A 12,424-nucleotide genomic window follows, 5' to 3' on the forward strand; every position below is an offset into this window, starting at 1 on the left:
GGACTTTCCCTTTGTAAAAACCTGGGGTAGGGCTTTCCCTGCCCTGTGAACCCCTGTGAGGATGGCAGTGGTCCAGAAGACCACAGTGTCCGTGTCCCAGCCCCACCCCAAGCAGCATGGTGGCTCTGGGCTGGAGAGTGTGTGTGGGAGAGGAGGAGTCCTTTGAGCCAAGGCCATCCTCTCTGTGCCTCCCTGCTCCCAGCGACAGGCTGGGGATTCGAGCAGTCCTACAAGTGCAGGCAGAGCTGTGGGAACCAGGATTTGGCTGGGCAGGTAAGTGGTTTCGGGGGGTAGGGGGATGAAGAGAGGAGAGTCAGGAAGCAGAGGCAGATGAAACCGCTGCTCTGTTATGAACTCACTGACTGACTGTTTTTTCTCCCTGTTTGTAGCGTATCAGGCCACACAGCAGTACTCCTCTGGAACAGGGGGACCAGCTCTCTATCAGCCTCAGCAGCCTATTGCTGTCCCTGCTTCAGCCTCTTACTCCAGCCCTGCCCCTAACACCACCCCTTCCTACCTGCCCTCTGCCCCTGCCCACTCCATGCCCTCCCCGCTGTACCCCGGGCAGCCTCAGCCCTCCCCAACAAGCCTGAATCCCATCTCTTCCTACCCTGTTCCTTCTTCTGGCACATCCTTTCAGCATGGCAGGCCAGGACCTCCAGCAACTTCTGTGGCTTATGCATTACCTACTGGACCAACAGGTACTCTGCCTGCAACCAGTGACCTTCCTGCATCCCAGAGAACAGGTCTGCGCTTGGACAGGGGGGCAGGCAGGGAGGAGGGAGGGGTTCTGTCTTCACCCACTCAGTTAAATATGCACTTTTTTCCTTGTGAATGCTCTGCAAAAAGTTTGCTTTTGCTTAGAGATCAGTTCAAAGCATTTCTAAACCACATCATCACCCCTGTGCATCTGTGATAGGGCTGTTGGTGCACTAAGCAGCATGAGCAGTCACCTTTCTCTGGCGAGCCAGACCTTGCCACAGTCACAGAGCTTTTGTCTTGCCCAGGACAGGATGCTACAACAGGCTTGTTATGAGGCTCTCGTATGCCATGGATGGATCATGGCTCAATTTTATCACTGGCGTCAGAGCCTGTGTTGTGACTGGAGAGCAAAGTACAAAAATGAGCAAGTTTTCCTAATCGCTGCAGACAAGATGATCCTAGTTCTCCTCGCAGAATGATTTTGCAGATGTGATTTGTCCCTGTGTCCCTGGTTCTTGAGCAGCCTTTTAAGCCCAGGATTGGCAGCATATTTAATTCAAACAGCATTTCCTGTGGCATCAGCTCCTTTTCACTATTTTGTCCCTAACCTCTTATGGTGATGGGATTTTACTGTAGCTACAACTGCCTTAAAAGATAATCAGAAGTGATTTAGAAATGCTTTCACATGTCTCTTCCCTGAATGTCAATTAAAAGCATGTGTGTGTGGCTGACACGTAGGAGCACGTTGGAGCACGCTTGGTGAGAGAGCGCTCGCTGACGTGGGGCTCCGTGTCTGCTTGTGACTGCCTGGGTGTCACTGTTTGCCGTGGGACAGTGACCTCGCCTGCCATAACAAACCTGTCCCTTTACTTAGCAGCCTGTGAAGCAGCAGCTTTGCATGCCAGACAGTGCAGGAAGAATCAGCAGTCCTTTTCTAAACCTGCTCATAAACATACTTGACATCCAGGTGGTCCAGCTGAAGAGTCAAGGACCAGATATGGGAGGCAGAGAGTACAGGGAATGCTGGACAAGATTTGAGGGATGTTTTGGGGATGTCGAGTCTGCTGACAGGCCCTAATGTGCACACTGTCATTCCCTCTCTTATTTTAAAAGTCTCTTAGGGGTGATGCAGTGCAGAAAAGCCATTTTGCCTTTGGCAGCATGAATCCTATGAGTAGATGCTCCTGTTGGTGTCCTTGGGGCTGGCAGCTCACATACCCCCTTGCATTTGGGGGAAAAGCAGTCTTTTGCCCTGTCAAAAAATAGGTGTAGGGCTGCCAGAGTTGCAAGGGGAGAAAAGGCCTTTTCCATTCACCATGCAGCCAGATTTGGTGTCCTGTTTGTTCTTGGAGGTGCTGTACTGTGACCTCTCCTGACCCCATGTTACGGGGCATGTCAAATTTGAATCTCTAAGCCAAAGGAATTATTAAATTGGATGGTGGAAGAGGTATTGGATAGGATTCTAGGCCTGGGATGTCAAGCAGCACATTATAATGCAGACAGCATAGTCTCTGCACCTCCAAATAAATGCAAGGAACAAGAGATTGTTCTTTCTTACCCGTTTTACTACTCGGCTTGCGTCACTGGCAGGCACTTCAGATCTGCCACTTGCTGAGTTTCTTGCAGTGACGTGACATAGTCCACGTGGCATGCTCAGAGTGGGTGAGGCTCTTTTCAAAGTTAAAAGTTGTTCATATTAGGCTTTTTATAAAACTTTCTGAGAATTATCCATGCTGCTTATGTTCTTCTCAGCAGGTGTGGTGAGAAGGTAGCCAGTACAAAGTGTCAGACTTCAGGAACCCAAACTTGGGCATCCTCTCCATTTCTGCAGCCTTAGGCTGAAATGCAGAGGTGGACTCCAGGGCACGGCAAGGTGCTGAGGCCAGGATGGCTCATGCATACACACAAGTGATGGGTGCAGCTGGAGAACTATGGAAAAAAGATTGAAGAGCACACTCTGTTCTCTTCCAGTGTTTAGATTACACCTTTCAGAAAGCATGCAAACAAGAAGGAAAAAAAACCTTTTTTTCTAAGTGCAGCAGTGACAGTGTACATGCTTAATATGCCTAACCACCAACACATTTTCTGAGCAGCTGCAGTGCCTAGTTAGGGATGCCTTAGCATGAGATCCTGTAGAACCACAGAGATCTGCAGCCAGAAGTAGATCTCACCTGTGACTCGGAGTGTTCTGCTGCAGAGATACTGATCCTGGCAATGAAGTAGTGTGCTTTTGTGTGGGGTGATGATCTTATCTGGGAACATCATGCTTCACTTTGCAGATGTGACTCATTTATAGGCAGGAGTAAGGGAGGAAGGAAAGCAGATCTCAAATTTGAACTCTTGAGAAGCACCTGACCTTTGAACTGGCTTGGATTTAAAGATGCACTTAAAAAGAAAGAGTTCTGTAAATATTTTCTGGTTTTTTGCAAAGGTATATAACATCAATATGTTAAGCTGTGCTCAGAGCTTCGGTAAGCAAGAAAAGCCCACATTTAATTTTATTTTCAACCCTTCTCACTTTGTTTTGTGATAGATCTTTGAACCTACTTTCAAGGAAGTTCTAATTTTCAGCGTCCTGAATCTTGTTTGAAAATGCAGTAGACCAATTCTGAGCTAAAGGAAGGGTTTTCACCAGAACTATGAGCAGGCCAACCCCAGGGACAGGAGTTACCTCATCCCCAAAGCTCCTTCACTCTTTGAAATGGTGTGGGCTTTATTGGCTGCATTTTGCCATTTGGATTTATTGCTCAGTCTGAGCAGGCAGTGTGTCTCTGTGTGTGAGTGTAAGGTTGATGTGTGAACATACTTGGGTTGCTGGGCTGCATGCAGTTGAGAGTGTGCCTTGATTTGAGAAAATACTTGGAGATCCACCTTAAGTTCAAGTACTTCAAGCATCAAAAAGCTTTCTGGAATGTAAAATGGTGTGGAGAAAATTGTAGCTAAGAGTAATGGTCTGTCAGCTGCACTGGAATAGAAAATGAGAACACCCGAAGAGATAAGAAAATGGGCCAGAACCCTGCAACATTTGTTATAAACAACTAGAAACACTGATTCACTGCATGGAAAGAGCAACAGGCTTGTTTTGGGGGGAAGGTGAACAAAAGGAATTCCATGGGGGGTTTGAACAAATGACCTGTCTCCAAGCTGGCATAGTAATTAGATTAGGTGTTTTTTTCTGCTGATGCATGTTGTGAAACTAAATTGCTGGTCAAAAATTAAAGGCCAACTGCTTAATTATTTTTGAAGAATTTTTTTTTTTTAGTTATCTTTGCATTTTGTCTGCAGAAAGTCTACTATCTCAAGACCAGGCCTCTCCCTTCGCAGGTGAACTAGGTACCACCTAACCTGAAAATAATTATAGCCACTACATGAAATTAATTGAACAGACATCAGTTATGCAAACGTTCTTTAGAGGACATTGTGTGATGCTGTTTGCCAATTAGGCTTTAATCAAATTGATTTTTAATTCCTTAATTGAAACCAATAACAATATATCTGGAGTTTTTAACCACAGAAACAAATTCTTTTAAAATATTTTCCTTTTTTAATACAAATTATTCCAGGAAATTAACAGCAGTAGCAGTCTGGGAGATTTTCTTAACATGTTACTCCTATCAGTTGGACTCCCTGTATCTGAAATAGTCTAGGATTTTCTGGATAGGAAGGAATAGAGGAGGCTGCCAGGAGATGGCACTGCCTTTGGTTAAAGAGAAAGCAGACGTGAAAGGGGTTTTAAATAGTTTTTCATTTACCCCTTTAAGATGCTCTGGATGTGGAACTTGCTTGACAAAAGCTCAGGAGCAAATGAAATTTCAGATAAATTGAGCAAATTCTGCAGTAATGTTAAGCTGTGCAGTCTAAGGTAAATTCATCATCTGCTAAGTGAAAAACACTGTGGTGAAAAAGTCCATTGAGCAGGGATTTGGTTTTGCTGGCTTTTTGTGGCTTTGTGCAATAAATCCTGATTATTCGGGGAGGCCCCGGTAATGCCTGGATGTAATGCCGTGGGCCCGATTCCATGTGCTCCATGAGGAGATGGGCAGCTCTTTCTAATGCACTAATGGAGCTTTGGGGTGCAAATCTCACAGCTGCAGGGGGCTTGTTTTCCTGGGAGAACAGAAGGTTTGGTGCAGAGCAGCACCCCAGACTTGGAGTGAATCTGCTCAGACCTCCTCTGTGCTTCTTCCAGTTTCAAACAAATCACCCCTGGTGCAGAAAGCCAGACTTTTCCACCTTGCTCAAGCAGCTCTGCTCTGATTTGGGGATACAAAGCACCCAAAACCATGCTGTAGCTGGCAGGGGAAAGCTGGGTTTGTAGCTCTTTTATGTTTGCAAGGTGGCTGGGTGAATCTGGCCTGAAATGTTTAAGGCCTCTTATGCCTGTTCTTTTTGTGTGGTGTTGCTGGGGAACTTCATGTACAAATGTCACGGATAAGCTCTCTTCACATACACAGGTTGTGTAGCAGAGCTTTTTTGGGCATGGTAGGCCCTTTTCAAGGGCATGTCTGCTCAAAGCTCTTTCTTCCTGCAAGAGAAGGAAAAGTTAATAATGAAGTTATTAACTTGAGAACACTTGGTCAAGATCCCAAGCCTGCCCAGCGGGTGCGGAGCCCAAAGGGTCTGATGGCAGGGATGTTGAGAGGCTCTGGCTGGCACAGGAGCTGTTCTGGCCCTCAGGGAAGGGCAGAGGAGCAGACAGGAGAGGGCAGGCTCTGCCAGTAGAGCCATGGCAGGGAGCTGGCTCAGCTGAGCTCAAGAAGGCGTCACCTCCTCCCAGGTACTTACAGTCTCTGTTTTCTCTTCGTCCCAGGGCCTCAGAACGGCTGGAATGACCCTCCCACCCTGAACAGAGCTGCCAAGAAGAAGAAGGTATTCTAGGAAGTCCTACCTCAACACAGCTGAGTGCTGGTCACTTGAAAAGCAATTGTTTAAGCTGCTCCTGGGAAACCTTTTGGCAGGATAAGGAAAGAGAAGGGTTAGCAGCAAACAAAAGCTGCACCTCATGAGCAGAAATGGCCTTAATGTGTCTCTAATACGCATTATCCCTCTCCAAATATCTAAGCCTCTAAAGAGATGGTGGGTTTTTGCTGAAGTTGTGGTTGTTAATAACAACATTGTTCCTGGTTTGAAGCAAATACTTCTGACTGTTTACATCTGCAGGAAAGCAGCAGAGTTTTGCAGGAGATGATACTTAGGTAAAATGAGGAGTCTGTGCAAATTGTTATAGATTATTGATGTTGCTGGAGCTGAAAGCAATTTATCCTGATGAAGGGTCTGACCCTAAGAGATCTGTTGAGAGTAAGACAATTTCCATGATGGAGATAATGTAGTTTTGCAAAATGGATTTAAATTGCAGCAGGGCAGGATAACTGGGAACACTTGGCATGGAGCAGAGTGAGCCTTTTCATCCCCTGGTGCTGCTATAGCCTGGAGTATCTCCATAGCAGTCAGTATCATCCACCACTCTGACCCTGGGAAGCAAGAGTTAGTCTGGAGTGTCTAAAGTGTGCAGAGAACAAAAAAAGTTAGAGCAGGCAAGATAAGATCTGGGTGAAGGTGAAGGCAGAAGTCTTCCTTTCCCTTTGGTCTCTGCAGTTCAAGGTGAAAAACCTTTTGGAGGTTGGTTAGAGAACTTTTAGTGTCAGAATGACTGCTGGAGCTGAGAGCTCAAGAGGCAGCCTTCTGCACACAGGGTTTTGCTACTTCTGTGTGTGTGTGTGTGTGTGTGTGTGTCACAGCCAGAGTTTCTGCTGTAGCCAAGGCTTGCGGGTTGGCTCCTTCTAAGTGAGGAATGTGCTCCTTGCATTCCCTGTTGGGTATTTAACAAATCTGTCAGTTGTGTTTCTGTGTTCGTTTCCCTTTTGTCCACTGTCTGAGGGGTGGTTTAGGATATTATAAAATGACTCACCACATGCACTATTACAAAATAGAAGGAACGTCAAGCCATAATTTTCAGCTGTTTTCCTCCTAACTAAGAACTTATTCACCATTCAAAAGTTTATTGCTGTGATTCATTTCTTTTATTACTGGCTTTGTTGCTGGATTGGAAATATTTTTTTTGCTGTCCGAAACCACTATCTTAATTCTAGGGTTGTTCATTCAGGGCTCTGTAATAGTCCCTTTTTTTTCCGTGCGCACCCAAAGAAGTGTGCACGTTCCCATGGAAGCCCTTTTTCTGTTGTTTGGATTCCTGCATGATGTGTAGCAGAGGCCAGAAGCTCATTTTGTTGTCTCTTCCCTCTTCCAAATGTTTGTGAAACACCCCTGTGTAAAGACTGGCAGATGCTTAGGGATGAATCTGAAATGCCCTGGTAATCTGCCTTAGTGCAGACCTGTGTGCCAGAAGCTTGGAAAGCTTTCAGAAGCTTTACTGGGGCGTGTTGCTGGCTGCGACCTACGTACTGCATGGACAAAAATACACCCTTGAAAGTGAGACACAAAAGTCTAAATATAATGACCCAATAGTAAGAATAGATGTAGGTGTGGGTTAGTTTTCTCTTCTAATAGTGCTAGTCTGCCACATCTCTGGTTTGTGCCCTTGGCCGGGGGAGAGTGGCTCTGGTTCGAGGTGGCTGCACTCACCTCTTGTGGCCAGGGGCTGGCTGGGCTGCCCCAAGGCAGTTCCTGCTGTGCAGCCCGAGGGATGGGTTTGGTTAGCCAGAGTGCAATCCTGTGTTGTCTGCCCCTGTTACGTCTGTATCCAGTGCTCCCACTTACTGTGGTTTGGGAAGTCTGTAAGTGTTGGGTGTTGTGCTGTGCCTGCAGCAGCCACACCAACACAAATGCCCTGCTTTTTTCCCAGGTCCCTGACAACTTCCTGCCCCCAGTCCCCATCACTTCCCCCATCATGAACCCGCTGGCGGATCCACAGGCTCAGATGCAGCAGCCCCCGGCTCCGGCACCGCCCAGCAGTGCACCCAGCTTCCAGCCTCCACTCTTCCCTGCAGGGCAGATGGTGCTGCAGGGTGGCTCCCAGCCTGCTTCCCAGCCCCTGGGGCCATCCATCATGTCACCCACTGTTTCCAAACCCAGCACGGAGGGGGCCCCGGGGGCCCCAATCGGCAATGCCATCCAGGTAACGTAGCCCCAGCACTGCATGGGTTTGTTTGTCCATCAGTAGAGCCTGCCAGGCAGGATCCTGTTATCCAGGCTTTTCTTGTAGCTCCAAAGTGTACTGTGGAGTTTCTAGGCACTGGCTGTGTGCCGTGCTGGCATTTTGGTACTGTAATCTTCACCTAGATGCCACTAATCCTATAGTCAGTATGGGCCAACAAGCTGCTTCCTTCTGCAACTTCCACACCTTCCCAGAGGGAGCAACAGCAGGTGCTGGTAAAGTCACCTCCACACACCCACAGGGAAGAAATAGGAGTTGTGCCAAGCTAGCTAATAATGCCACTCAGTTTAGCTGAAAACAACATGTGGGCACAGTGACCTGGAAAAGTCTCACCTGTTCTCTGTTGCTCAGCACGTGCAGGCACTGCCAACAGAGAAGATCACCAAGAAGCCCATCCCTGAGGAGCACCTTATTCTGAAGACTACATTTGAAGCTCTCATCCAGAGGTGCCTGCTGTCTGCCTCCGATCCGGTAGGTGACTTCTGTGATGTGTGATTTCTGATAACAAACTCATTTCAAAGGGAAGCAACAGTTAGCTGAGAAAGGGGAAGATTAACAGCTTTAAGACAACCACTGGAGCTGGATAGGAAAAACATTTCCCATGGCAGCCAGTACTTTGTAAATGAGCCATCCCTCCCAAAGCTTCTCAATTATTTCTGATGGCCAGTAAATAACATGCCACCACAAAGCCCAGATGCTGACTGTTCAGCTTGTGCCTGCCACATGCTACAAGGTGGTGCTGGTGGTGTGCAGAGGGCTTTGTGCACTGAATCTGCATGGTCAGCAGCACAGACTTGTGCTCTTCTTGGTTCAGTATCACTCAATTGCTCAAAATCCTTTATTTAAAGGCTGTAGAGAGCATATATACACGTGTGTGTGTATATATAGTATATACTGCATTCCTTTTGACCTTTTCTTCCTCTAAGTGCCCCTTCTCCCAGCCAGACAAAGAAGGCAAAAGCATTCCACTCACATCTGCACCTGGGGATTGCTTTTCTGCACTACCAACACATTTTGCTTGCTTCTTGTTAAGTCTCTCTGATTTTGTTAGGCAGAGAAAGTGTTTCAGCCCAGGGAGACAAGAGACACCACCCTGACTGTACACATCAGTTGTTGTCAGAGCAAATACAGGCACTGCTCAGCTGTTACATTCTAAAGGGGAAAATGGGAACGGGCACTAAAAGAGCGAGGAGAACAACCAGTTTGCACTTCCACCTAATTGCTTTGGCTGGAGAGATGCCTTGCAGTTTCCTAGACACCATTTATTCCTCTTTGTCCTAGCTGACCATCTGTAAAATGAAAGTAGCATGTGCACCTTTCATGGGTTTTGAAACAAATGTTCTGTGGTCCATTTATCTGAGAGTTAGCCAGTTCAAAAGAACTGGGGGTTTCATACCTGCTCCTCCTGGGGTACTTTTTCCTTAGATACCTCAGTTCCTTGATGACATAACTGCTGCTGAGGAGCTTTCCACATGTGGCCCAAGATCTGTGTGCTGTGTTCTCCTTTATGCCGTCTGAACAGCTTTCCCTAATTTCTAGCACAGCAGGCAGCCATCAGTTGGTCTTCACCCTTGAGCTAGAGCATTCCCACAAGCTTTATTTTCTCCAGGATTTAATCCAGAGAAATGTTTCCAGTTGCCAGGGAAAATGGCACTTAGGATAAGTGAAGATGGTTTCATGCATGGACTGATTTAGGAGGAAGTTCCATTACTCTTGTGCACTGATGACATTTCTGCTGCTGTTGACCAGCAGCTTTTTTGTGCTCCTGCAATTGTAACCTTGAAGCTTTATTACTTTATTACTCTGAAGTAAAATCTACAATTTTAGATGTTGTTTTGGAAAAAAAAAAATGGGTAAAAATTCATTTCTCCAGCAGCTGCAGCTCCAGGTGGAATGTACTGGGGTTATTTTGGTAGCAAAACAATTCCAGGCACATCAGTGGGTGGTTTACTTTATAAAAGTCATGGAAGCACAAAGGGTCTGTAAGGACAGATTGGGCTAGGCTATTAGCTGTTCTATTGACACTAAAAACTTACAGACAAACTGCTGGCTTTACTAATCACATGAGGAAAAATATAATTAGGATTTGCCATAAATGATTGACTGAGTTGTAAACACTTAGAACTTGAGTACTTGCATGTGCCCTTAAGCTCTCGCTGATGTTGCTGGATACTTCATTCCAGTAAGAATTTTATCCAATTACCACTATACTTTTTCAATGAACCATAGGGAAAAAAATCATGCTGCAACTCAGAATTCTGTCACTTTTCTTATCAGCTATGCCAGTGGGGTTTGCAAATGACCAGTGGCTTTTGGGGTGTACCTCTACTGTTTTCTAGTCTCTGTAGACAACTGGAGCATTTACGTGTGGAGAACTACAGTCATATCACGTGATCTTTCCTAGCGAAATCAGGAGAGAAGAGTGCAGAACAATGAATCCAAATTATGCGTTAGGAATTTGATGTGCTGCATTGCTCTTTGCAATGATATCAGGTTAGTCTGGGGTTCTTAAAATCACTGTGCTTTGATGTATTTATTTCTCTTGCAGCAAACCAAGAGGAAGCTGGATGATGCAAATAAACGCCTGGAGTTTCTATATGACAAACTTAGGGAACAGACAGTAAGTTCTGTTGTACTTCCCCCCACCCCTCAATCACGTATGGCCAATGACTTCATTGGTGCAGTACTACTTCTGCAATATGCAGCAGGTGCTCGTTTTTTCTTTGGAAGTGTGCTCCAGATCCATTTATTGGATGTTTGCATGGATTTCTTAGAAAACAGCTAGTTACTGTGCTTGACTCCACACACCTGTGCAGACTTCACAGTGTTTTGAGGTTGTCATGAGTTTTGTGGTGCTGTGCTGAGCCAAAGAGCAGAGCTCCTTGCAGCAGGCATTGTTTCTCTGCTCCAGGAAGGAACTGAGACACACAGCCTGGGGTCAAAACAGAACCCAGGAGACTTCCATGTTGGAGGCTCACTGACTTCACTGGAAGGCAGATGTGCAAGTACTTTTGAAGATCTGGTAATTTTTCCAAAGCCTTCCAGAAGGCTTTGGCAGAACAAAGGACCGTGCTTAAATGTCTTAGTACCTTAAGATGAGAGTGATGTAATCCTCTTGTTGTCAGGCCATGTTTGCTGAGCTATTAACTTTACCCAAAGGTGTAAAAGCTCAGTAGGTTTTTCTGGTGCCAAGAGTCTGTCACAGCAGGTCTCCCACCCCAGGGAATTGCATCCAGGGGCTGGCAGGGAAGGCTTGCAGGGCGTAGCAGTACTGCAGAGAAGGTCCATGCTGGTTGAAGTCTGCTGTTAGACTTCCCAGTGACTGTTCCCAGTGTGGTGCAGCTCTGAAGTTGGCTGGCTCCAACAGGAGGAACTAATTGCTCCACCTTCCTGAGGACCAAGTGCTACACTCAGAATTTCTCTCTTTCTAGTTTTTCCTTTGTGCTGACCTACCTTGCCTGCCTTCCTTGCAGCTCTCTCCAACCATCATCAGTGGCTTGCACAACATCGTGAAGAGCATCGAAACCCGCAACTACCAGGAGGGACTGAACATCCACACACACATCGTCAGCACCAGCAACTTCAGCGAGACCTCTGCTTTCATGCCAGTCCTGAAGGTCGTCCTCACCCAGGCCAACAAACTGGGGGTGTGAGGTAGCCCTGCACTTGCAAAGCCCTGGTGGTTGCTTTCCCAAAGAAGTGCATTTCTACGGCAGACATGCGGGAAATGGACCAAGCGCTCGTCCTCACAGCATGGCGCAGTAGAGCTGGCAAATGGCATTACACTCTCCCTGCAAAGTACTTTGTTCTAGAAGGGCTGTGGAGCCCTGGTGCTTTTCTTCTTATTTTAATCCTTTCCCCATCCCTAATGATTCTCATCTACAAATAGTATATTTAATGGATGATGCCCCACGTTGTCAATTTTTAGGTGCATGTTACACTGCTAAACAGTGGCTTTTAATAACAGATGTATGTGTTGAAACAACAGGATAGGTTGTGTATCAGACCCTAAAACAGATTATTCCCTTTCCACCCCACTGTTCCTTATCCACCAGATTAAAAACAGTCTGATCATGTTATAAGTGTATTTGGTCTTTCATTTTATGAAGCTGCTTGCAGTTCTGTTATTACAATTTACATGTTAAATTGCTTAATTGTGCACTGGGGCAAATGAGCAAAATAAAAGCTAATGTGATATTTTCAATAAATGTAAATTTATTAAAATTTGTCTTTATGAAGTGCAATGGAGAGATTTTGAACCTGGAGTACAGTGGGGCTGCTGTCTGTTGTGTCCTGGGCATGAGAATACTTCATCACTAAAGCTCTGTGTAGAACACAGAAAGAATAGCAGTTGGAAGAAATGTCTGGATTTTGGAAATAAAAGAAGCAATTTGGCATGAAAACTCCCTAAAATATCAGTGCCAGTGGAATGTAGCTTTGGCAATGCACACTGCAAGAAATAACATCTAAATAACAATGTAAATCACTGGTGACTTCTGTGACTTCAAACAGATTTGTCAGGCAAAACAGTTTTATTTCCTTTCCAGCATTTTCTTACTTCATAAACTTAAAATTGGTGAACACAAACCATCAGTTTGGAGTTACCTT

The 12,424-nt window shown here is 45.9% G+C and overlaps 1 protein-coding gene across 9 annotated transcripts in view; it reads left to right on the plus strand.

Annotated features, from left to right (window-relative positions):
- SEC31A (SEC31 homolog A, COPII coat complex component) overlaps positions 1 to 12,040 on the plus strand; it is a 38,709-nt gene extending 26,669 nt beyond the window's left edge. For 3 of the 9 annotated variants that reach the window (XM_017744195.1, XM_017744199.1, XM_017744198.1), the window contains 7 exons: positions 390 to 746; positions 3,988 to 4,035; positions 5,513 to 5,571; positions 7,505 to 7,777; positions 8,168 to 8,287; positions 10,365 to 10,436; positions 11,290 to 12,040. In XM_017744195.1, coding sequence (XP_017599684.1) covers positions 390 to 746; positions 3,988 to 4,035; positions 5,513 to 5,571; positions 7,505 to 7,777; positions 8,168 to 8,287; positions 10,365 to 10,436; positions 11,290 to 11,469 — 1,109 coding nt within the window. In that variant the 3' untranslated portion in view covers positions 11,470 to 12,040. The remainder of the gene's footprint in view (positions 1 to 389; positions 747 to 3,987; positions 4,036 to 5,512; positions 5,572 to 7,504; positions 7,778 to 8,167; positions 8,288 to 10,364; positions 10,437 to 11,289) is intronic. The other 6 variants (XM_017744196.1, XM_017744201.1, XM_017744200.1 and 3 more) reach the window with 3 other exon arrangements.
- The last annotated feature ends 384 nt before the right edge of the window (positions 12,041 to 12,424 follow it).

This window comes from Corvus brachyrhynchos, unplaced genomic scaffold (genome assembly GCF_000691975.1).
Source record: "Corvus brachyrhynchos isolate BGI_N302 unplaced genomic scaffold, ASM69197v1 scaffold229, whole genome shotgun sequence".
Taxonomy (NCBI): domain Eukaryota; kingdom Metazoa; phylum Chordata; class Aves; order Passeriformes; family Corvidae; genus Corvus; species Corvus brachyrhynchos.